A 25,952-nucleotide genomic window follows, 5' to 3' on the forward strand; every position below is an offset into this window, starting at 1 on the left:
GCAGGTTTTTCTGCAGCACAAGTGACTGGTATTCTTTCCCCCTTTACGCCTCAGATCCGTCTACCTTGTGTTATGTTTAAGGTATTGAATAATATATGTACTGCAAATCATTTAAAAATCTGCATATCTTTTATTTTTACATACATTCATGTTTTAAATGTAGTTTGTTGTTTTACAAAAGACAAGACTGGCAACCTGTGAAAAAATACCTATGTGTGAAAAACACATTGAGAGATTTTAAAAACTTGTGGGTACAGGTTGTCATTGAGAGTTAAGCAAATTGATTGCTGAAACCTAGGTGGGTTTATTTCCTTCCAACAATATATCTCACTCACATCATCTTGATTTCCATAATTACCACTTACACTTAAGGAATCAGTACCTACGTAATCCAGGGTACTATTTGCCCACAGTAGTCTTTGTGTTTTACATTGTGGATCATTTGCACCAAAGGTACTGCTCATAAAGAACAATGATATAGTAGGGCTATAAATGAACAATTCCACATTTTTATACAGGGAATATATAAAATGTCGTTACATCAGCTGCTGTGGTGATTGAGTTTAAATATCCCTGCGGGGTCAGGAACAAACCAGCTTTCCCATAAGTCGTTGTGAACACTAGGGAAGTCCCAGGGTTTATGTCTTCCATTCCAGTGGAGTAACTTTGCTTCCTGCAGAAAATGCTCCGAATATCTGGTATCTGGATTCCAGCCTTCATTGTATTCAGAAGAAAATAATAGGCTTGTTAGAAAGCAAACTTTTTATATTGAATGAGTACAAGTTCATTATTTAAAAAATTAAGCAAATCAAAGAGTATACATGGAAGAATTTACCACCTCCCCTAAATCTCCAAAATAACCACTGTTAGAGTTTCTCATGAAATCCTCCTACAAATATTCTACCTGTATGCCAGTGTGTGTGTGTGTGTGTGTGTGTGTGTGTGTGTAATACAGCACATGTGGAGTTACTGAATTGTTTTTAAATGCTCATTTTTGAGAGAGAGGGAGGGAGGGAGACAGAATCCAAAGCAGGCTCCGTGCTGTCAGCACAGAACCTAATGCGGAACTTGAACCCACGGACTGTGAGAGCATGACCTGAGCCAAAATCAAGAGTCAGATGTTTAACCGACTGAGCCACCCAGTCGCCCCAAAGTTACTGAATTATTTTTAATGGCTACATGGAATGCATATATAATCATTTATTGAGTTCCTTATTAAGGACATTTAGGTTGTTTCTGTCCCCTCACTAACATAAGCAGTGGCACAGTGAACAGGCTCCTGTGCGGGTTTGTGCGTGTCTACAGATACATTTGTGGGGTAAAGCCTTGCAGATGGACTTGCTAGACTGAAGGGCGCATGTGCCTTTACATTTTGATAAGAGGTTGCCAGCTTGTTCCCAAAAGAACTTGGATCAGTTTCCCTCCCACGTAGAGTTTATAGGAGTTCTTGTTTCTCTGCATTTTCCCTCCTTAGTGTGTACGACATCTTCCTGTAACAGTCGTGTTTTTACCTTATGAAGCGTGACAAAGAATAATATTCACTTTTTAACACAAAACTATCTCCATTTGAATATTATTCCACTTACAAGGAGTCACTTAGGGTGTGTTTATCCCAAAATTGCCAGAGTATTTTTAGAACCTCTCTTCCAGAAGTACTTTAAGATTTTGAGAACGTAATTTTTTTAATATCCTCTATGATGTTAAATTTTCTTCCTATGAAAGGAATTTGACATGTTTTTAAAAATCCATTAAGGAAAGAGAAGGTGGTGAATAGCTGGAGTTGTGTTATTCTAGCTTAACATATACAAGAAAAATAAAAATAAAAATCCATCTTCCGTTATTCATAAACGTAGCTGTGAAGGCAGTTACAGAAGAGAAGCTGGGTGTTTCAGGCTATGGTTATGTAACTGGAATAATTATCAACTTCCAGAGAATCTATACAAAGGAAATGTTCATTTGGGAAGAAGCACCTTAATTTTTTTCTTTAATGTTTATTTTTGAGGGAGAAAAAACACAAGCGGGGGAGGGGCAGAGAGAAGGAGGCACTGAATCTGAAGCAGGATCCAGGCTCCGAGCTGTCAGCACAGAGTCCAACACGGGGCTCGAACTCACAAACTGGGAGATCATGACCTGAGCCAAAGTCGGACGCTTAACCGACCGAGCCACCCAGGCACCTCTATTTTTTTTTAATGTTTACTTGTTGTAAGAGAGAACACAAGCAGGGGAGGGGCAGAGAGAGAGGGAGAGGCGGAATCTCAAGCAGACTGCTTTCAGCACGGAGCCCCACACAAGGGCTCAGTCCCGTGAACCATGAGATCATGACCTGAGGTGATAAGCTGGATGCTTAACTGACTGAGCCGCCCAGGCACCCCAGGAGGAAGCAACTTAGAGTCTTCACTGAGTGAGACATCATCTCTCTGCTCCACGATTGGAGGATTCTATATGGGCTTGCGGTTTGCTTTAGCTAAATACGTTTCATAAATTTTTTATGTCTTAAGCCTACCAGCTTAGACCCAGACTTAATACCCATTAGTGTTACATTGCTTCCTGCTTCCAAAACACTCTAAAGCCAAATCATTTTTCAAATGATTTCTGTGTAGATTTACTTTGCAGACTTCCCGGATTCCAAAACCTTCCGCACAGATGTAGTCTCTGTTCTACAAAGAGAAATGACTTCTTTCTCTTGGGAAGATTCTGCCCCTCCCTACTTACCAGCTAGATATTTCATGAAATGTGAGTGAGTCTCTGTTCCAAGATCATAGAATGCTCTAACCTTACCCATTTAAGCTCCGCATAGCTGTTCCTACACATTTTTTGTAGACCTACAACTTTGATGAGCTTTTCTGCACATTGATTACAGGGAAATGTTGATATTTGACCTAATAGGGAACCTAACATTATAAATCAGATGGGACACTAGAATCCTTAACTTGCCTGTGTTGCTCCTGTGTGCATACAGAAAATCGAGGAGGATTCTGGTAGTAAGGCAGAAGCAAATCTATACAGAATCCTTACAAGGAGACTGGAGCCCAGCTTCAATGGCTTTATGTGTCCTTTCTTTTAAAAGGGAGAGTAAGGGACATATATACCACCTTGCAGATTGTTCTGAGAATTAGAAATAATATTCACCTTTATCACCAGAACCTAGCCCATTTCTTGACAATGTAGAGGGTACTTAGTAAATACACATCCATAATCTATTGTCTCCAATTCTAAAATAATCTTCAAATGTCTGAAAACAAAAGGATTTTTAACTTTTTTGGTAGCAAAACCTAGATCCCACTCAGGGTATTGCATAACATAAATATATGCATTACATTACATTTTTGGAATTCAAAACCTTTCCAATTTCTAAACAGGTCTGGCCCAGTGCTTTTGGCTAAGGGATTGTGGCCGTGTGTTTGAATGTATGTGACTGTCTTCTGGGCCAAGCTGTGTTCTAAGCAATTTACATGTATTAGGTAATTTATTCCTTATAGAAACTTTATAAGGTTCTATTAGCTTCAGTTTACAAATGGAGACACTAAGGCATAGAAGGGTTGAACAATTTGCCCAACATGGGTAATAGCAGAACTGGGATTCCAGTCCATACCCAAGAGTCTGCATGCTTGTGGTGAAGAGTGAATGCAAGACATGCTACACAATCAGGAAACAACTTCTTTTTAAAAGATAAGCCTCCACCTATCTGAACTCCTCACAAAACACGGTGTTAATTTGTTCGGTTTTGCCCACTGCAGGCTACTGCAAGAGGGCAATAAAGGCGAAGTGGAAAAGTTTTGACAGTAAAGGCTTGTTGTAAGAATAGCTAATGTTTATCGAGCACCTACCACATGCTAAGCGTGAGTCTAATGGCTTTTCTAGAAACACATTCCTAGAAACACACCTCTCAGGAAGGCCAGTTTTGTCACCTCCCTTGAGCAGTGGAGGTTAAATAATGTGTCCAAGATCGCCTCCAACATCACCCGGAGGACTGGATCTCAGGAAGCTGGTGTTATATACAGCACACTCTCCTCGCCTTGTGCTCGCAGGTCTAGAACATGCACATGTGTGTTGTCTTCCTAAAATACTTACCCAGGTGCCGTATGTGCCACAGGGGGTTGATGGTGGAGTATTTCCCATGAAACACGATCAGCATCGGGGAGGTGGCCACCCCTCCTCCCAGGGAGCTGCTGTAGAGATTTTCCCTAAGAAATGGAACAGAAACGCACCATTTGGCCTGGAGCCCCACAGACTCCTATAAAGTAGAATCTACTAATTTTGAAAGATGTGAGACCATCTCTCGCTGTATAATAAGACTATGGTTTTTCACTTTCCCCCAACTTTTTATTTTGAAAATCGTCAGACAATACAGAATTGTAAGAAGGATACCATGAACCCCATACCATCCACCTAGATTTACAGCGTAGCATTTTACCATTTTCGTTTTTATCCTTTTTTAATGGCAAATACTGAAGATCAAATTCTGATCCTACATTATTTAGAATAACTTTACTCACAAATTCAAAGTTATGGTGGTATTGAAAATATCCAGATAGAAAAGAAGAACAGGAAATACAGTGAGATGATAATTGCGGTTGTGTTAGAGGGGTTTTTCCCCCCATATTTTAAAACTTGGATGATGAAAAGTGATACATTTTTAAAAACTCAACTTCCAAAACCAAAGTTGAGTTTATGAAATAATTCTTTTTAAGTTTATTTATTTTGAGAGACAGAGAGTGCGAGTGGGGGAGGGGCAGAGAGAGAGGGGGAATCTCAAGCAGGTCCACTCTGTCAGCACAGAGCCTGACGTGGGGCTCGAACTCACAAAACTGTGAGATCATGACCTGAGCTGAAATCAAGAGTTGGATGCCCAACCGAGTGAGCCACCCAGGCACCCCAGAGTTCATAAAAATAATTCTTCAAAACAAATTATGTAGGAAGAAACTCAACTGAGAAATGGTTTTCAGTGGAAAAGGTTCACTAGGATTCTGGGAGAAGACTTAGAGTCACATTACTAATTCATTAGAAAAAATGTTTGTATAATGAGATTGTGCAGGATCTCGGTTCCACTGACATACCGTTTGGGGACAGAGTTTCATCTGCTGTCTCCATTCTTTCTCACCCATGCCTCTGTAAGCAAATCTGACCTAAGATGTCTATGAAATATTTCTAACCCCTGAGATATGCATAGAAAATTAATTACACAATTTTGTCCCCAAGCAAGGAAAATGGTAGAAGGGTTTACACCTACTCCACATTTTTTTGCATCCATTTCTCCAGTTGTTTGGTGATACGTTGATGCTTCCATTCCGTCATGTTGGCGACAATCACGCCGGGATTGAAAGAGCACGTGCTGGGGCTTATGCCAAGGTCTTTTATGGTCTTCTTCCTATAGTCCAGATAGCCCATGTATGTATTCTGTAAAGGAACAGGATATGCCTTTGACCAACACATCTTTTGTTTCTGGAAAACGATCATTTTCTTGAAACCATTGGGCAGCGTTTCTGGGTTTCCTCCTGTGTCACAAGCCATTTCCTAGTGTCCTTTGCTGTTTTTCGTGTTTCCCCAACCTCGAAAGGCTGAGTGCCCCCTAGTCTCCTTGCCTGCACCTGTTCCTGTCTCTAGTACGAGCTCCCCAGACAGCCTCATCCGGTCTCGTGGCCCAAAATACTATCTGTGCAGCCAGCCTTGACCTCTCCTCTGGATTCCCAAAGCCTGCTACGTCTGTTGGCAGATACTGCGTCTCCTTCTGGATGCTTAACAAGGCAGCTCTACTTACATCCAAAAACTGATCCTGATCCTGGCCGGAACTCGCTTCCCCACAGCCCGCCTGCCTCAGTTACCGGCAACACTATTCTTCCAGTTACTTGGGCAAAAAACCCAGGGCCATTACGTCCTCCGTGGCTCCTTCACACTCACTTTGCATCCAAGTCTGTCAGCAAGTCCTGTTTGTCTCATCTCCCAAAATATATCCATAAGCCAACCACTGCCTATGCTGCAGCCTTCCCGGTCTGGGCTGTAATCCCCACTCACAGGACGTCCACGAGCCCCTCCTAAACTGTTCCTGCTTCCGCCCTTGTCAACTTCACTCTGTCTCTATGTTATTCATCTGCTCGAAGCCTCTCCAGCGGCTTTCCGTCTCAGTAAAAGGCAGAGTTCCTAAGGTGTGTTGCTGTGCCCTAGGCCATCTGCCCCCAGCGCCATGACCTTTCTAGCCTATTCTCACGCCGGTTCCCTCTGCCACCCTGACCTCCTTGCTCCTGCAATAAAAGAAAGACACACTCCTGCTTCAGGACCTTTGCACTTGCTGTTACCTCTTCTTGGAATGCTTTCCCCCTAAATATCTGCTGAGCTAATCCCCTGACTTCTTTTACGTGCAGGCTCAGCGACACCATGTCAGGGGAGCCTTCCCTGATCACCCAATTTGAAATACAACCCAATCTGCATCCTGATCCTCTGTTAAATGTTTTTTATGCTGTCTTTTCCCACTAACATGTAAACTTCACAAAGGCAGGCATTTCAGTTTTGTTCACTGTACTGCTGGTACCTAAAACAGTGCCAGCACCATGGTAAGCACATGGGTGGTTGTGGAGTGGCTGTGATATGAGGCGGGGCATTACTGTTCCACCCACACAGGCTGTCACAATCCACCTCAAGCTCAGTGCGATGCCCAAGCGCAACACGGAAATCATGGACACGCTCGAGCAGTTTCCATGTGCCAGCCTCTGTTCTAGGAACTTTGCACATATTACCTCGTTAATCGCACAGTCACCTTACACGTATTAACTAATTTAATTCTCACCATAACTCTACAAGGGAAGTACTGTTATTACCTCTGACAACCGAGGGAGAACTGCATGGCCACGCACTTGCCCAGGGCTGCAAACCTACTAAGGGGTGGAGCCAACCTGTTGACTAAGGTCCTAGGCCTCAAAGTATGTCACACCTCTACTGTCAACACATCTAAAATGATGTCCTGGAATTTTGTTTAAAGAACAGCATTTGATTCTTAATAACACCTTGTATTTTAAAGCCATCCTTTTAGTTTCAGTATTACGGACAGGTTCGACTTCCCTCATTTCCACCAGGGTAAGTTGCTCTTTACCCTTGAGCAAAATCAGTATTTTCCTCTGTTGAAAGGAAAACACAAAAAAAGCAATGATCAAAACTCTGACAACAGAACCCAAAGTCCAGGGACTGTCTTACAGGAAACCCCATCTCGGACAGGGGTGATTGCAGCCACTTAGGTAACACCTGTCACTTCTGGAGCATTACTGCAGGCTGGAGCTCTGGCATCGTGTGATTTCATCACAGCTCACAAAAACCAAATGAAACAGGTACCGTTGTTGCCATGTGTCAGACAAGCAGAGAAGGACTTGCAGGGCTAACTTGCCCCAGAGTCGGTACACACGGAGCTGGGGCCGAACGGACAGCCCGGGCCCTGTGCTGCGCTCCAAGGTTAGATGATTGTGCGCTGTGGGGAAGGGAAGGGAAGGGAACAGCAGAGCGAAGCCAGGACCTCCACGCCAGCGAGCCCACCTGCAGCCCCACAAATCTGTTCATGTCCTGAGCGGAGGGCAAATCGCAGTCATCCGAAAAAGCTGCCGCGTGGCCCAGGGCCAAAGTGGTGTCATAGAGTTCCTGGATGTCACCTGAATTCAGAAAACATCAGTGGCTTAAATATTATAGCATTTGGTTTTGAGCTAGATAGAGCCTTAGATTGTCCAACAGTCCCTGATTTTGCTATGGAGGAAAAGTATGTGATCTCAATTTCGAGTGGCCTGGCGATTTACTTAATAACATAGTTTGTCTCAATTCAGACGGCCACTTGATGATAAGCTCAGATCGGCACTGGCTAAATGTCTTTACTTCCATTGCCATGTAGAGACCACACCAGTGCTTAGCTTATTTGCATGTGAGAGAGAGAGAGAAAGAGAGAGCAACACTTAGACACCAAAACGTAGCTCACTTTTAAGAATGTCGTGAGGGAGACTTTATTCCTCTACATTTTAGGGATGCAGAGAAAGGAGAGGCTACTGAGCTATTTATTACCGACTTCAACAGTCAGAGAGTGGCTCTCAGTCAACTGGACTGTCCAGGGAAGTGAGTTATCAACCCCCGTTTTCAAAACATCCCCAAATTTATAACAATACTGTTCTCCCATCTTGAATACGCAGTCACAGTCGCTGGGCATCTAGCTACTTGGAAACTGAAGGAGATAGACAGTTATTGTACTTATCGGCTGCTCCTTTTCCGAGCGTTCTTGGCAGTCGGCGTGTATACCTTGTACGATTACATCATCGTCCAAATAGATGACTTTCTCATGTTGATGGATAAGCAGAGGGAGATAAAAGCGGACAAAGTTCAGCTGTTAAAACAACAGAAAAAAAAGTGATGGTGGGGAAGAGGCATATGGCTCAGTGTCTTCCAGTGCTCTTATGGGGGTGGCTTTGACCATGGCCTCAGTTCCACTCCAGGTGTGGAGCAAAATAAAACAGTCCATAAAGATGCCTCGCTGCAGCTTCCTGGTTCCAAGTTATCCGGGCCCCGGGCTGCAGCTGATGCTGGCCCATCAGTGCCCTTCTAGACCCAAACCCTCATCTGCCGAGACTGTGACATGACTTGGGTCTCCGTGAGCCACTGTACTGGGAGTCACGGAGGCTTCCTGGTCAATCTTTTAGGACACAAAGTGCCTGCCCTCCTCTATACTAGTAATTTGATTACCGTCAACTAAATCAGCCTTACACACACACACACACACACACACACACACACACATACACACAGGACACGGGGGCACAGGGGCATCATCCCAACCACGAGCTCAACCTCTTAGCATCCTGGACCAGAAAAAAGTCAGACAAGCGTGAGCTGAGGGTGAGAGTCACATGGTTTCATTAGCCATAACACTATCGAACCCAAAGTTCTAGCTCAGCTCACACTCTGATAATAAATATAAGGAACTGGGGAAAGATAACGTCATTAGAGGGCATAGAATTCAGTACATTTTCAAGGACGGATGTAACAAGCATATGCAGAAAGCAGCTGCATTTTCTGTGAACCTGCCATCAATACTACTCTTCATGCAAGAGAGTCCCTTTAGTAAGAACTCTTGCAGTAAAATACCTTAAGATTCCCAATTCTAGGGGAAAAAAGCGGTGTCTCCTGAAAATATTACCTTAGTTGATACTATGAGGTATATCATCTATCTCGCTACTGGTTTTCCTTAGCTGCCGGGATACTTGGGCTAAATTCAACGTCCAAATACAGCACACATAACACGCTGTCGGTTGGGAATACTTTTCCTGGCCTCACTCTTTGGCCCCTACCCCCAACCTCTACAGGCATATTCACACACAGAAATGCATCCTATGTTTTCTTATGCTTCATTTCTGCTTGAATAGCTTCATTTTGTTTATGTGAACCATCTTAAACCCTTCCGGAGCAGGTGACTTCTAAATTATAAATAAGCAGGGGCGCCTGGGTGGCGCAGTCGGTTAAGCGTCCGACTTCAGCCAGGTCACGATCTCGCGGTCCGGGAGTTCGAGCCCCGCGTCGGGCTCTGGGCTGATGGCTCAGAGCCTGGAGCCTGTTTCCGATTCTGTGTCTCCCTCTCTCTCTGCCCCTCCCCCGTTCATGCTCTGTCTCTCTCTGTCCCAAAAATAAATAAACGTTGAAAAAAAAATTTTTTTAAATTATAAATAAGCAGACCTTGGTGGAGATCTGACACTGCTTCAAAAATATTCTGTCTGCATCCCAGTGGCCACTGCTCCCCACTGAGCAAGGGTCTCACCGAAGACTGTCCCCAGCACGTGCGCGATTCCTACTCACAGGCTGGAGCAATTCTGGCCTTGATGAGTCCGGTCTGACCTTCCCCTTGAGGACTATCGGGTTGAATTCCACGATTTTAAAGTTTATTTCTCTTAGTTTAGAATGTTCAATCCATTTTCTAAAGAGATGACAACAAACAAACAAAAACAAACAAAAAACACCTCTAGCATATACACCTCCAACCTTTTGCCTCAATTTCCCTATTGCCTCAGAGTTGATCTGTGGCCTCTTTCGAAAGTTACAAATAAAATGTGTATAACCTTAGTAGAGTTTAGTCTATAAAACCTTCTGATTTTTTCCCCCCATCTGGTCTGGCTTCCGATCTTTCCTCTCTTTTTTCTTTAATTCACGTAACTCTGCAAAGGAAATGAAGCAAAACAGTAATAACCAAATAGCTCCCCAGATCCACATAATCTCCACAGGAAACCGGGAGAACAAAATGTGTTCCTTCTTCCTTACAAAGCATCTGCAGATCCTGGTCCCTGTTTGCCACGGGGTTACCAGATTTTGTCAACTGATGAAGCAGGACATCCTGGATCTCCTACCTGCCTTCTTCCTCTGCTGTTTCCACTCCAAGGACGATTTGAAGTGATCCTGGCCTCTTTGTCTCTGTCTCTCCATGTTCCAGGCCTTTCCTCGCTTCCCGCCTTCCCCTCCTCCCTCCCCCCGACCCTCTCCCCTCATGTCTGCTCAGTCGCACACAGTCTGCGACTATCTTTTATCCAATTCATGATACAATTCTTGGCAGAAATTATCTCAAAACAATTGTTAATGACTAAGGCCACACATGGTAGCATCTGTTGTTGCTCAAAAGTTGACAAATCAATCCTTGGAACAAAATTTAGATCTGCAAAATTTGAACCATAAAAAGCAGCCATTTACACAATGTTATATGTCAATTATATTTCAAATCCGGAGGTAGGGAGAAGTCATGTCAATAAGAAAAAGATAGACAACCCTACTGAAAAACTGGCAAGAGACTTGAATGCGCAAATCTAAGTAGCCAAGAAATGTGGGAAAAAAAGTGCTGGGCGGTGGGGGGACCCTGGGTGGCTAAGTCAGTGAAGCATCTGACTAGGCTCAGGTAATGATCATGCAGTTTGTGGGTTCAAGCCTCCTGTCAGGCTCTGTGCTGACAGCTGAGAGCCTGGAATCTGCTTCAGATTCTGTGTTTCCCTCTCTCTCTGCCCCTCCCCTGCTTGTGCTCTCTCTCTCTCTCTCTCTCTCTCTGTCAAAAATAAACATTTAAAAAAGAACATTTAAATTTTTTTTTAAAAAGTGTTCAGTCTCATTTAAAATAAAGGAATCTCAAGTTAAACCATGATGAGATAGCCCTGGACACCTATCAGGATGGCAAAGTTAAAAAGATTGACATACTGGGGCGGCTGTGTGGCTTGGTCGGTTAACCGTCCAACTCTTTTTTTTTTTAATGTTTATTTATTTTTGAGAGAAAGAGAGATAGAATGTGAGCGGGGGAGGGGCAGAGAGAGAGGGAGACACAGAATCTGAAGCAGGCTCCGGCCTCTGAGCTGTCAGCACAGAGCCCGACGCAGGGCTCGAACTCACAGACCATGAGATCGTAACCTGAGCTGAAGTCGGACACTCAACTGACTGAGCCACCCAGGTGCCCCAACTCTTTTTTTTTTTAATGCTTATTTATTTTTGAGAGAGCACGAGGCATGGGGCGGGGGCGGGGTGCAGAAAGAGAGGGAGACACAGAACCCGAAGCAGGCTCTGGGCTCTGAGCTGTCCGCAGAGTCCAACGCAGGGCTCGAACTCACAAGCCGTGAGATCGTAAACTCAGGTGAGGTCAGACGCTTAACTGACTGAGCCACCCAGGCACCTCAAGTGTCTGATTCTTGATTTCAGCTCAGGTCATGATGTGGGCTGACAGTAGGGAGCCTGCTTGGGAATCTGTGTCTCCCTCTCTCTCTGCCCCTCCCCTGCTCAAAATCTCTCTCTTTCTCTCAAAGAAAAGAAATAAACATTAAAAAAAAAAAAAACCTGACCATACCACATTGGGTGGTGGTTGTTAGGTGGGTATGTTTACTTTGTGATGACTCACTAAACTGCACGCAGAATTTATGCAATTTTCTGTTTTTGTATTATACTTCACTGAAAAGAAAGTTTTGTTTTGTTTTGTTTTGTTTTGAATAATTTAAAACGGTCTAGTGGACTAGACAACCAAGAGCTGGGAAACAGTCCCTGCTCAGATGTCATCAAGCCCTGGAGCCGATGCCCTTCTGTTCGAGTACAAACCCTCGCTCAGACCATATGACACAAGCCACCCTTTGGGGCTTGGTTATCTGTTTTTCATACCCATAGATAATTACCCATAGCCTGTTAACAGCAGGCTAAGTGAACAATCTGCAAAATAAATGAGAAGAAGAGTGAGAAATGAGACAGAAAATCTAGAATGTGTACATAAGCCCTCAAAACCCACAGGAGCCAAAGACCATTTAGATTAGGAGTGAGTGTCAGCCATATCTCAGTATCTCCTAATGGTCCCAAGACCTAAAAATCGCATTGTAAAAGTCATGCATAAATAACATCTTCAGGGGCCTGCCTGGCATGGTCAGAAGAGCATGTGACTCTTGATCTTGGGGTCATGAGTTCAAGCCCCATGTTGGGTGTAGAGGTTACTAAAAATAAGTAAACTTAAAAAATAAATACATTCTCCTTCTGAATAATGGAAATAACACTAGAAATACCTTGAACTTCCCGTCGTCACTGCTCTCCCCAATCCATCCATCCTCCCCAGAGACAGTCACTGCTGGCAGATGGAGATCTTTTGGGTCTTTTTCTTTGCAGAAACACATATATGTACATGTACACATTTATGGTTTTTTTTTTTTTTTAAGATTTTGTTTTTAAGTAATCTCTACACCCAACATGGGGCTCAAAATCACAACCCCGAGATCAAGAATCATGTGCTCTACTGACTGAGCTAGCCCGGTGCCCTTGGTTTTTTGATTCTTTAAAAAAAATTTATTTATTTATTTATTTATTTATTTATTTATTTATTTATTTATTTTTGAGACAGAGAGAGAGCATGAGCAGGAAAGGGACAGATAGAGGGGAACAGAAGACCTGAAGTGGGCTCTGTGCTGACAGCAGCCAGCCTGATGCAGGGCTTGAACCCACAAACTGTGAGATCATGACCTGAGCCGAAGTCGGGTGCTCAATTGACTGAGCCACCCAGGCACCCCCAGTTTTTTTATTGTTTAAAGCTACAAGGTGAATGTTTATGGCCCCCTCCCCCCAAATTCATTTGTTGAAACCTAATCCCCAGTGTGATGGCATTTGGAGGTGTGGCCTTCAGAAGGTGATTAGGTCATGAGCGTGGAGCCTTCAGGAATGGGATGAGTGCCCTCATAAAAGAGACCCCAGTGAACGCCTCTACCCCTCCCACCACGGGAGGACGCAGCAAAGACACAGCCCTCCATGAACCAGGAAGCAGGCCCTTCCCAGGCATGGAATCAGCCGATGCCTAGAGCTTGGGCTTCACAGCCACCAGAACCGTGAGAAATACTTTTCTGTTTTCACAAGCCACCGGGTCTGTGGCATTCTATTACAGCAGCCTGGATGGCTTAAGACATTCATAAAATGGTTCACACTACATGAGACGTAGTGAAACTTTCATCTTCACATAACAGCATGTCCCGAGGATCTTCTTTGTCAGTATACACACATTGCCTTCTTTTTGCCAATTTACGAAGCGTACATTATTTAAAAAATTTTCTTAATGTTTATTTATTTTCGACAGAGAGAGAGCATGAGTGGGGGAGGGGCAGAGAGAGAGGGAGACCCAGAATCTGAAGCAGGCTCCGGGCTCTGAGCTGTCAGCACAGAGCCCGACTCGGGGCTGGAACTCACAGACTGCGAGATCATGACCTGAGCCGAAGTCGGAAGCTCAACCGACTGAGCCACCCAGGCGCCCCGAAGTATACATTATTTAAACAAGGAATAAGTGTGTCTATTTTCCTGCACTGGATATTGTTGTCCTATTAATTTTTACCATCTTGATGAGTGAAAAATTATGTCACTGTTGTTTTAATTTGCATTTCCCTATTAGTAACACAGAATACTTTTTCATGTTTGTTGAACATTTGTATTTTTTCTTCCGTGACTTGTCTGTATTGTATGCGCATTTTACTACCCGATGCTTATATGTTTAAAAGTTTTTTGTAAGAATTCTTTATATTCTTTGGATAGTAATCCTTTGTCTGTAATACATGTTGAAAATGTTTTGTGTAATTTATTGTGTGATTAATTTCACTTACAGTGTTTTTCATCATTTAAAAATTTTTAAATGTTATGCAGCCAAATCCGTCCATTTTTTTCCTTGTGATTTGTGGACTCACAGAATCACTTTCCATTGCAAAATTATATAATTATCCTGCTCTTTTATAGTAATTTAAAATTTGATTTTCTGTTTATTTCTTCTAACTCAGTTTCCAACTTACTTTGTAGTGTGTTGTGTGAGATAGGAAAGAGATCACTTTGCAGTTCAAAAGTTATAATTAGTGATCATTCTGGGTCATATTAAAATGATACTATATTAATATCCTCCCAGGTTAAGAAAGCAGAAACTGTTAATTTTTTGTTTTGTTTTGTTTTTTTTCAGAGAGAGAGGGCGTGCACATGCACGCGTGTGGGGGAGGGGCAGAGGGAGAGGGAGAGAGAGAATCTCAAGCAAGCTCCATGCCCTCTGAGCCCAACAGAGGGCTCCATCTCACAACCATGAGATCATGACCTGAACCAAAATCAGGAGTTGGACACTTAACCGACTGAGACACCCAGGTGCCCCCCATCTTTTTTTTTTGTTTTAATTTTAGAGAGAGAGTGAGGCAGAGGAGAAGGGCAGAAGGAAAGAGAGAGAATCAAAGCAGGCTCCACACTCAATGCAGAGCCCAACACAACCTTGGGATCACGACCTGAGCCCAAATCAAGAGTTGGACACTCAACTGACTGAGCCACCCAGGCACCCCAAGATAAACCGTTTTAGAAAGACTTCCGGGGCGCCTGGGTGGCTCAGTTGGTTAAGCATTGGACTCTTGACTTCAGCTCAGATCATGATCTCACGGTTTGTGAGATGGCGTCCCATGTTGGGCTCTGTGCTGACAATGTGGAGCCTGCTTGGGATTTTCTCTTCTCCTCTCTCTCTGCCTCTCTGTTCCTGCTCTCGTGCACGTGCTCTCTCTGGAAACAAATAAATATTTAAAAAATAGAGAGAGATTTACACACAACTTGCCTAAGGCTTGTAGTTCTTTAGGTCATTAGCCAATTCACTTCAGCAGAGTGATGCAATGCCCAACCAGATTAATGAGACTTTGCTGGAAACTTCCTTAGCTATACCACACATTCATCAGGTCACCCAGTAAACCTCAGGTCATCCCCTCCTTAATTCAAATGACATTCATCAAACCCAAAACAGAAGGAAATGCATTTAAGGAAAGATAAGGAAGATGAAGAGAAAGTTGAAAACTCCAAAGTCTATAGTACACAAATTACCGGATTCGAGACAGAGTGTTCCGGAGTCCAACGACATAGAACAGAATGTTGGCATCGGTGTTGCTGTAGATGCTATTGATGGCAGCCATGGCGGCACCCATTCTCCCTGCAGCAGCACAAATCACCACAGGAATCTCATCCTCCATTTCCTCAGGAGCCTCAGAGTCATCGTCTGGAAACATCACAATCACTGTCTTAGAACATGAAGGAAATTCATAGTAGAGCCAGTTCAAATTGTCTTCCACACTCCTGGGGGAAGACGGCAGAGTGTGGAAGAGACTGCCAACCATTCTCCAACATCCAGTCTCTTCTTCTTTCAGAAATAGAACATGGGGTGGGGCGGGGGGAAGAAATACAACATTGGAGTTTTAATTTTAGCTGGCATCTAGCCAACCACTAAGAACAGATTTCTGAGACTCCCTAGCAAGTGTGCATGATCAAGTTATGACCAACGGAAGGTTAGCGCAAGTATGTGTGTGATTACTGGATTTGCCTTTGAAAGCAATGTGCTACCCTCCCCTTCCCCTGGCCCCATTCCCATTGGCTGGAATGTAGATATAATGACAGAAGTTAGGGCAGCCATCTTGGACCACTACTTGGAAGCTACCTGTGGAGGACACCAAAACCCTAACACAGAAGGAACCTTGATCTGGATGACCGTGGAAATGGCACATCATTGTGTGGAATGACACACATTCATTCACTTGAGAGAGAAAATGAACTTCTATTTTGCTTCAGTCACTATGATTTTGGAGCTCTTTTACAGAAGCCAGTCAGACACACATGCACACAGTTGAAAAATATGTGAAGAACTGGAAAGTCTCATTTGATCCGACAGTTCTCAACTCCTTCCTAAATTGGAATGTTTTCCTGCAATGCTGCTGTAAAAGCTACTGCTTGTGATCTTCCTTCTCCTCTCCGCCCTCTAGTCAAGTCTCTCAAAAGTCGACAGCAAGAGAAAGGTGGTAAATGAAAGAGCATGACTAATGCACAAGATGAATAATTGATTGTTCTTTTGAGCTGTGACTGTGATGTAAAATACCAGTGTCGTAACATCTTATTTTGGCATTGCAGTACAATTTTCCGGTATGAAAGATAATAATAATCAGTATGAAGAGTGGCCACTCTCAGATGCCCTTCTGGCTTTTACTTAAAGCTCTCTTGACAGATAAGTACCACTCAGACGCGGGGCAGTTCTAGCTGATATTTAATCCAACAAATATATGAACTAACCACCAGGTACTGTGCTTTATGTAGCTTAAGAAACATTGAAGGGCCTCTCCCTTCTCCTACCTCTCTTCCCCAGGCTGGCCACCACGTCTGAAATGTCCACCACGAGAATAATTCTGTTTTCACAGTATACTTACTGGCACAAGAGAATGCTCATAATACAACATTAAGGGGGAAAAGAATACAAAATTTCTCTCTAGTATTTGATACACAAAACCACCACAGGAATCTCCTCTGGTGTATGATCCCAATGGGATATACACTTACATACATATTTTCAAATGGATCTACATCTGTTTATGGAATTATGAGTGATTTCAATTTCCTTATTTGCATTTCTTATATTTTCCAAATTCTCTAAAGCAACCATGGATACTTTTTTTTTTTAATGTTTGTTTATTTTTGAGAGAGAGAGAGAGCACAAGCAGGGGAGGGGCAGAGAGAGACAGGGAGACACAGAATCCGAAGCAGGCTCCAGGCTCTGAGCTGTCAGCACAGAGCCGGCTGCAGGGTTCGAACCCACAAACTATGAGATTATGACCTGAGCTGAAGTCGGACCCTTAACCGACTGAGCCACCCAGGTGCCCCAACCATGGCTACTTTTATAAACAAAAAGGAAAATATTTCTTAAGGGATTATTCCTTTTGGACTCAACTGTCATTTTGGAGAGGTTCCCTAATCATGCGGTATGTTGCCTGCAGGCAGTGAAGTGAACTGCCCCAAATGCAAATTTGACTCTATTTCTTCACTGCTCACCATTCTCCAGTGGCTCCTGTAAGGTAGAGAGCCACCTTCCCTTGCCTGGCACACAGGTCCCTCATGATCCAGCCCCTACTCACTTCCTTAGCCTCGACTCCTTCTACTCCAGCGATACCAAAATACTGAACACTGCACCGGGTGGTCCCTTTGCTCAGTGCCTTTGCACATAGTGTTCCAGATGCCCAGAATGCTCTTTCCATCCTTTCCTGCATGGCTAACTTTTACCCACTCATTCCAAATGCAGTGTAGACATCAGAACCTCTGGGAAGACTTTAACAGCTCCTTACACGGCGCTCACTTTGTCCGTGTTTGTGGGTGGACTGACCAGCTGCATTGCAATTTATGTGGTTGCATGCTTTATCTTTCTCTCCTATGAGGGCCGAGACAGTATCTCGTTCATCTCTGTCTATTCATTTGCGGCTAGCACAGTGCCTGGAACATAGTAGATTCCCAATACATTTTGGAGGGAGGGATGAATGGATGGGTGAATTTTTTAAATACCTCTATTTGAACATTTGCCACACTGCACAGAAAGAATCTATTCATGTGTCTGTCTCCTTCACTAGACTGTGAACTCATTATATTTTCCCTGCTGAGTCTGGCACCTAGGAGGCACTTAATAAAAGTTTGCTGGACTGAACTGAACTGATGTGCCGATCGTACAGAACAGGGCCCTGGAGGAATGATTCCCCGACTACTCCTAGGGGCAAAGAGAGAGAGAAGGGCTGAAAAGCTGGGGGCAGAACCAGGCTCTCAGGAAATAGGCAGAATGAGGGAGGAGGAAGGTGTCCCCATGAAAGAGGGCCACCCAAGAGATCAAACAGCAAGTCTGCAGACAGGTCACACTGCCACGCTTCTTAGGAGACTCTGCCGGTCAGAGGAGCTGGGAAGTGAACCTAAGCCAGAAACACCGCTCTTTGCCAAGAAGTCTTCCCTGGACAGAGTATAGATGAAGACACACTGGAGAAAGATTGGGAAAGATTTATCCACTGTAAAGTCTACACCAATGTGGCATCCTTGCAACTTCTCTGGGAATCACCCACTGTGCCAATTGGTACCTATGCCAACTCACCCAAAGGTCTAGCTATGTGAAACTGCTTGGTGCCCATACGATCTCTAGAAAACATCATGTTGATGGCGGTATGGAATGAAAATGTATTATGTTGCATTAGTCCGTTCCCACAAGCAGCTCTTACCAGACCATGCCCATTTCTAGAAAAAGTGAAATGTTTGCTCTCCCCGTGCCAAATCTCTGAATCCCATTTCAAATTAGGATTGGTTTTAGCCAAGCATATAAACTTGCCTCACCTCAAATGGGCCAGGAGTGAATCACCAGCTAATCACACAAAAATTATCAGGAGATTAGATTGAATGTCATTATCAGAATACACAAGGGGCTCCTGGGTGGCTCAGTCCATTAAGCGTCTGACTTCGGCACAGGTCATGATCTCACATCTCGTGAATTCGAGCCCGCATCCGTCTCTGTGCTGACGGCTCGGAGCCTGGAGCCTGCTTCAGATTTGGTGTCTCCCTCTCTCTCTGCCCCTCCCAAATTCATGTTCTGTCTTTCAAAAATGAATAGATAAAAAAAAAACTAACTAAAAAAATTATAATTTTAAAAATAAATGTAAAAGAAAAAAAGGGGGGGTACAAAGTCAGTCGGTTAAGCCTCCGACTTCGGCTCAGGTCACGATCCCAGGGTTTGTGAGTTTGGGCCCCGCGTCGGGCTCTGTGCTGACAGCTCAGAGCCTGGAGCCTGCTTTGGATTCTGTGTCTCCCTCTCTCCCTGCCCCTCCCCCACTTGTGCTCTGTCTCGCAAAAATAAATAAATGTAAGAAAAAAAATTAAAAAAAAAAGAATACACAAAATGGCACCATGCCTTTCTTCAGCAAATGATTTCACAGGGTTTCTGGACATTACCTTATAACACCAATTCTTTGAATTACTATTTTTGAAAATATAAAAATTAATATGGAATAGGCAAAGCACCAAGGATTTTTCGGGGCAGTGAAACTGCTCTGTATTCCATAACGGTAGGTTAATGTCCTTATACATTTCTCACAACCCAAGGACAACATCAAGAGTGAACCCTAATGTAAACTGTGGACATTGGGTGATAATGTGTCCATGTAGGTTCAACAGTTGTAACTAATGTACCATCTGGTGGGGGATGTTAATAGTGGGGGGAAGCTGTGTACCTTCCACTCAGTTTTGCTATGAACCTAAAACTGCTCTAAAAAACCAGTCTATTAAAAATATTGACATGCATTTCTTGAAAAAATTCCAGCCCCAAATTCCAGTAAGTCATGGTGATTTTCTGCAGACCTCTCTACCCCCATTCCAAAGGTAGATCTCTGTCACCCGTGCGGTGTGCGCCTCTCAAATCCTTCTTTGTGTTGTCCCAAAAGGAAATATACCACCTACACGTGTTATTTTAAAATCAAAATGAAATCATACTTTTCATGGTTTTCTACAACTTGCTTTTTCCACTTAACGTATCACGGACGTCTTTCCATCTCAACATTATACTCTTTTGAATGTTATTTCATAACACTGATTCTTTTCAACATTGAATGGGTTAAAGATGTGATCGTGAACCCATTGATGTGTTCCAAATACTTTGTTTATCAGTATATGGTTGATTAATAGGCCAGGATGTGCATTTCCTTACACTTGTTTTAACAGCTGCTATGAAAGCTACTTGTTTCTCTCTGTGGAGAGAAGAAATGTGTTGGTTTATGGGCAGGGAGCGAAGCGTGAGGACTCAAGAACTTGAAGTTCAGACAACTTTTGACTTCGTAGGGCTTCCTTTCTCTATTGAGGCATAATTTAGCTATCGTTAGGACTGAATTGTGTAAATCTGTATGTGGAAGCACTAAACTCCAGTACCTTGGGATGTGACTGCATTTGAGGACAGAGCCTATAAGGAGTAATTAAGTGAAACTGAGGCCATTAGGGTGGGGCCTTAATCCACTATGACTGGTGTCCTTATAAGAAGAGGCAGAGACGCCAGAGATGGGAACACACAGAAAAAGTCATCTGAGGACGGGAGGAGAAGGCAGCTGACTGTGAGCCTGGAAGAGAAGCCTTGGAAGAAACCAACACTGCCAGAGCCTGGATCCTGGACCTCCAGCCTCCAGATCTGTGAGAAATCAAACTTCTTTTCTGTAAGCCATCTAGTCTGGGGTATTTTCTTTTTTTATATTTTAAAAAAGTTTTTTCCAACGTTTATTCATTTTTGAGAGACAGAGGGAGACAGTGTGAGCAGGGGAGGGGCAGAAAGAAAGGGAGACACAGAATCCAAAGCAGGCTCCAGGCTCTGAGCTGTCAGCACAGAGCCTGATTCAGGGCTTGAACCCATGAACCGTGAGATCATGACCCGAGCAGAAGTCGGAAGCTTAACCAACTGAGCTACCCAGGCACCCCATAGTCTGTGGTATTTTCTTAAGGCAGCCCAGGCTGACTAATACAGATTTCTTAAAATTTGCAAATATTGGGAATTTCTTAAAATTTCCTGTTTCAGGTATACAGTTCCATGATTTTTAGTAAATTGATAGAGTTGCACAACCATTACCACAATGCCACTTTGGGCCATCTCCAGGGGTGCCTGGCTGGCTCAGTTGGTGGGGTGGCCAACTCTTGATTTTGGCTCAGGTCATGATCCCAGGATTGTGGGACTGAGCCTAGAGTCGGGCTCCGTACTGGATGTGGACGCTGCTTGGGATTCTCTCTCTCTCTCTCTCTCTCTCTCTCTCTCTCTCCCTCTCCCTCTCCCTCTCCCTCTCCCTCTCTCTCTCTCTCTCTCTCTCTCCTTCTCTCTCTCTCTCTCTCTCCCCTCCCCCCCAACTCTTCCCCTTGCCTTCTTGCTCTCTCTCTCTCTCTCTCTCTCTCAAATAAAAAAAAAAATATTCATTTCCCTGAAAAGTTTCCTTAAACTGGGTTATAGTCAATCCACTCTAGCTCTCAGCCCCTGGCAACCACTGATCTCTTTTCTGTCTCTATAGATTCACCTTTTCTAAAAACTTCTCTAAATGGAGTCATATAATATGTGGGCTTTCAGGTCTGACTTCTTTAATTTAGCATAATCTTTGAGAGTTTTATCCACATCCAACTTCTGGAGTAGGCATTAGTCGTTTGTTGCTTCTTATTGTTGAAAAGCACTCCATTGTGTGGATATACTACATTTTATCTAATCTCTGATTTACATGTGGATTGTTTCCAATGGGGCTACAAAGAATGATGCCCTGGGCAAATCTGTATGCACATCTTTATGTGGAAATCATTCTCTTTCCGGATGCTCCTTATGTTTATTTAAACCAGATTTTATGTGTTTTTAACTGTTTTTCTTTTTAGTATATTTATTTATTTTTGAGAGGGGAAGAGGGGCAGAGAGAGAGAGAGAGAGAGAGAGAGAGAGAGTGAACCCCAAGCAGGCTCCACACTATCAGCACAGAGCCTGACCAGGGCTCTATCCTGTGAACTGTGAGATCATGACCCAAGCAGAAATCAAGAATCAAATGCTTAACCGATTGAGCCACCCAGGCTCCCCTTAACTGTTTTTCTTAAATGAATTTTTAAATTAAAATAAGTCAGCTTTGTGAGAGTAGGGACATTGTTTTTCTCACTGTTGTGGGTCCAGTGCCTAAAGCCTCTGGTTTAAAAAAAAAAAAAAGAAAGTATGAAATGAATGTATATAATGCACCAAAATATTAACTATATTTGTCTTTGGCTGATATAGCTACAGGTAATATCTTTCTCTTCTGTATTTTCCATAAATGTATTTGCGAGACTATATAAAACTACAATTATTTAAAAATAGGGGTGCCTGGATGTTTCGGTCAAAGGTTTGTGCAACTCTTGATCTCAGGGTTGCAAGTTGGAGCCCCACATTGGGGGTAGAGATTACTTAAAAATAAAATCTTTATAAATAAAGAAACCATTTAAAAATATAATACACAGACTACAGTACTTCTTAATTTCTGTGAAGGATGACTCTGTGTGTTTAGAGGTTGTGAAGGTGTCATCTCAAGCAACCCACCCCTCAGGAGGGGAATCGGGGTCCTGAGCACAGCTGGAAGAGGACATAGGGTCAATGCAGGATCTTTTCTCAGCTGGGGGTTCTGAGGCTATTGGTGCCGCAGTGGGAATGAACCAGTGGGGAGAAGGGACAGAAGGTGATGTGCATAAGCAGCATTATTGGGAGCCTCCAAGGACGGACACAGAGCCAGTCGCCCGAAGCGTGGTCTGAGAACCAAGTGTCATCATCAACTGGGAGCGTATCACAAGTGCGTGCAATCCTCAGGCCCCGCCCCAAATCTACTGACTCAAAATTTCTCGGGATGGGTCCGAGTATTGTGTTTTAACAAACCCTAATTGTGATTCTTATATGTGCTGAAGTTTGAGTAGCACCGATCACTGTAGAACATCATTGAAAAGTTGGCCTTGGGTGGATATTCTCACCAGCAGGTCCTTGGGAGCTGACCAGATGGTTGCCTGTCTCTGAACCAGCTACTGAGAGGAAGCAAAGGAACGCATTTAAATCACATTCCCAGGCATCCCATCTTGATGGGTTATATGCTTATTTACCTGCTCCATTCTTTTTTTTTTTTTAATTATTGTAGTAAAAAACACTTAAGATTTATCATCTTAAGCATTTTTTAAATGCACAGTTGGTGTATTAAATACATTCACATTGTCGTACTACTGTCACCACGGCCCCATCCCCATAATTCTTGTCAAACTTACAAAACTTTTACAAACTCACACAACTGCAACTTCTACCCGTTAAACAAGAACTCCGCAACCCCACGCCCCCAGCTCCTGGCAACCATCATCATACTTTCTGTCTGGGTGACTGTGACTATCAAAGTCCCTCATACAAGAGGAATCGCACAGTACTTATCTTTTGGGGCCCAGCTTGTTTCACTCAGCATACCTGTTTCGTTCCTGAGCACAGTCCCCTTATGAACTTTCTTATACAGAATTCCACAGAGGGTCACAATCAGAAGGAACAGCAACACCTGATTGACTGAAATAAAAACAGAAACACATTCAGGTGTAACCTCTCAAGCTGAAATTGCGGGAAAGTTTAGAATGGTCATATGAGCAGATGCCTTCCCTAACCAACATCCCGGCGGTGGTCTGGGACCTTTCTTTCAGCAGATGGCATGCGGAATAAAGGGTTAACCTGGGATGCTGTTGCAGCTCAAGGGTACAGAGACGTAGCTTAAGGAGGATGGGGGGGCTACTCCCAGGCAGCCTGATGGCAGAGGCTACGACCTTAATGCCGACATGAGGCTGCCTCTGGAGCCAATTTCTGTGCATGAACATTTGGTTTCAATGAACAGCCAACATTTATATAAAGCTTATGATGAGCCAGTACTTATTATGAGTACGTGTTCTCAGTTCACTCGAACACTGGTCAAGGATGACATACAACAAATTCTTGCCCTGAGTAAGAGGACGGAAGGTCCAAATATCTCTTCCAGTTCTAAGCATTCGGGACCATCTGTTCCACTTACCCTTGGCAACGACTGAGAAATAGAGTGATAAAGGACAGTGCTTTCCTAAGTACAGAGCACATACCACCGATTGTACATGAGATGGTTTAGGAGGTTTGTGACCATGGCATTAAGTAACATTAAGTCACAGCATGAGAAGTTTTAATTTCATGTGCAGGCAGGTAACAAAAGCTACCCAGAAGTGAGTAACATTGTTCTAATCATACATATGTGTATAATCGTCTTCTTTTTAAGATAGGAGATAGCTTATTCTGTTAGCAATAAGGATAAGCACTTTCTTTTTTTACAATTTTTAATGTTTTTGTTTATTTTGAGAAAGAGAGACAGAGTACTAGTAGGGGAGGGGCAGAGAGAGAGAGAGAGAGACACAGAGTCCAAAGCAGGCTCCAGGCTCTGAGCTGTCAGCACAGAGCCCGACATGGGGCTCGAACTTGCAAACCATGAGATTATGACCTAAGCCAAAGTTGGATGCTTAACCCACTGAGCCACCCAGACGCCCCAGGATATACACTTTCTATTATAAAGTACACATAAATTTTAAATGAGTCAATTTAAGGAAACAGTTAAGTCATGCATAGGACAGAAGAAACACAGATGATGAAAAATTGAGAAGGTGGTGCATTGCTGTACATAGAGCACAATCACCTGAAGTTTGGAAAATGTTGGTAGGAGAGGAAAGGGCCAGGATTTCAAGTCAGGCTCAAATCTTGTTTCTGCCACCTCTTAGCTGTGTGGCCTTAGACAGGTTACTGAATCTCTCTGAGCCTCAGTTTGCTCATCTGCTCAATGAGGATTGTAAGTGTAGTAATAATCATTGTCTCACATGCGGGTTTTGAGAGTTAACAAAGGCAATGTAGGCCTAATAAAGACTTTATAATTGTTATGTATTATCATTTACTATTTTTTAAGTTTATTTATTTATTTTTGAGAGAGAGAGAAAGCACAAGTGAGGGAGGGCAGAGAGAGAGGGAGAGAGAGAATCCCAAGCAGGCTCCGTACTGTCAGCGCAGAGCCCAATGAGGGGCTCGAACTCATGAACCATGAGATCGTGACCTAACCCCAAATCAAGAGTCGGGCACTTAACGGACTGAGCCACCCAGGCACCCCTATCATTTACTGCTTTTACGCATCGAGATATTTACATTTATTGTCCTCATACTGATCTCTTTTCTGGCCCCTGGGCCTTTGTCTTCCCTCTTGTAGAAGGAAGGAGTTAGTCTTCACAGATGTCTTCCAGAGCTACATTCTGAGGCCCAAGGATTCTACTGTGCTTACATCCAGCTTCTCTCTGCCTTTCTGGACTGTGAGATTCAGCCAGAGAAACTAAATATGAGACTCAGTTTAAAACCAAACTATAGAGAAATAGCAGGTAAGGAAGAAAGTCCTACAGTTTACCGATACATGTGATAAATATTCATCTGCCACAGCCAGTTGGGGAGGCAACTCAAAGTCTTCTATCACCTGACTCTTTTCTTAGTATATGTATGCCCTATGCAATATTTTGCATATACTTAGACCAAAATACTATTCACAGTTAATCTGAACTTCAAATCTAACTGCATATCTTGTCTTTTCATCTGTTTGTTCAGGCAGCTCTACCCTGAGGCTGTCACACAATTAGGTTACTATGCTTCACCCCAGGTTCACAGACTACTAGATCTAAAATCAAGGGCAAATTCAGGTTTTGATGGAGTCTGAAGATTATATAATTTAAGGTGACTCTTAAGAATAGGAACACAAGGGGCACCTGGCTGGCTCAGTCAGTGGAACATGCACTCTTGATGTGGGGGTTGTGAGTTTGGGCCCCATGTTAGGTGTAGAGATTACTTACATGAATCAATCAATCGATATTAAGAATAGGAACACAAAATTACAAGTGCTAAAATTAGATAGGAACATGAATGTTTATTTAAAGTAAGAAAATAAATTCTATTTGTTAAGTTTTATAGAAATGTTTGCCCCTTCTCATGATGAATCCACCTGTGGACAAAATACTTAACAACTTTCCACAGGAATCATCCTGAATGATGATGCCAAGAACTCTGCCTGTGGGAAAACCATCCGTGAAAACAAAGATCTCAAAAATAAGACAGTTCAAGACTCAGCATCAAAACAGTC

General features: G+C 43.3%; 1 protein-coding gene across 1 annotated transcript in view; it reads right to left on the reverse strand.

Annotated features, from left to right (window-relative positions):
* Nucleotides 1-107: 107 nt before the first annotated feature.
* GLT8D2 (glycosyltransferase 8 domain containing 2) overlaps nucleotides 108-25,952 on the reverse strand; it is a 43,868-nt gene continuing 18,023 nt past the window's right edge. Inside the window, exons 3-10 of the mRNA XM_030320406.1 lie at nucleotides 23,249-23,341; nucleotides 15,325-15,496; nucleotides 9,811-9,928; nucleotides 8,263-8,347; nucleotides 7,519-7,631; nucleotides 5,231-5,397; nucleotides 4,072-4,184; nucleotides 108-714 (exon numbers count right to left, since the gene is read on the reverse strand). Coding sequence (XP_030176266.1) covers nucleotides 542-714; nucleotides 4,072-4,184; nucleotides 5,231-5,397; nucleotides 7,519-7,631; nucleotides 8,263-8,347; nucleotides 9,811-9,928; nucleotides 15,325-15,496; nucleotides 23,249-23,341 — 1,034 coding nt within the window. The 3' untranslated portion in view covers nucleotides 108-541. The remainder of the gene's footprint in view (nucleotides 715-4,071; nucleotides 4,185-5,230; nucleotides 5,398-7,518; nucleotides 7,632-8,262; nucleotides 8,348-9,810; nucleotides 9,929-15,324; nucleotides 15,497-23,248; nucleotides 23,342-25,952) is intronic.

This window comes from Lynx canadensis, chromosome B4 (assembly GCF_007474595.2).
Source record: "Lynx canadensis isolate LIC74 chromosome B4, mLynCan4.pri.v2, whole genome shotgun sequence".
In the NCBI taxonomy this organism is placed as follows: Eukaryota; Metazoa; Chordata; class Mammalia; order Carnivora; family Felidae; genus Lynx; species Lynx canadensis.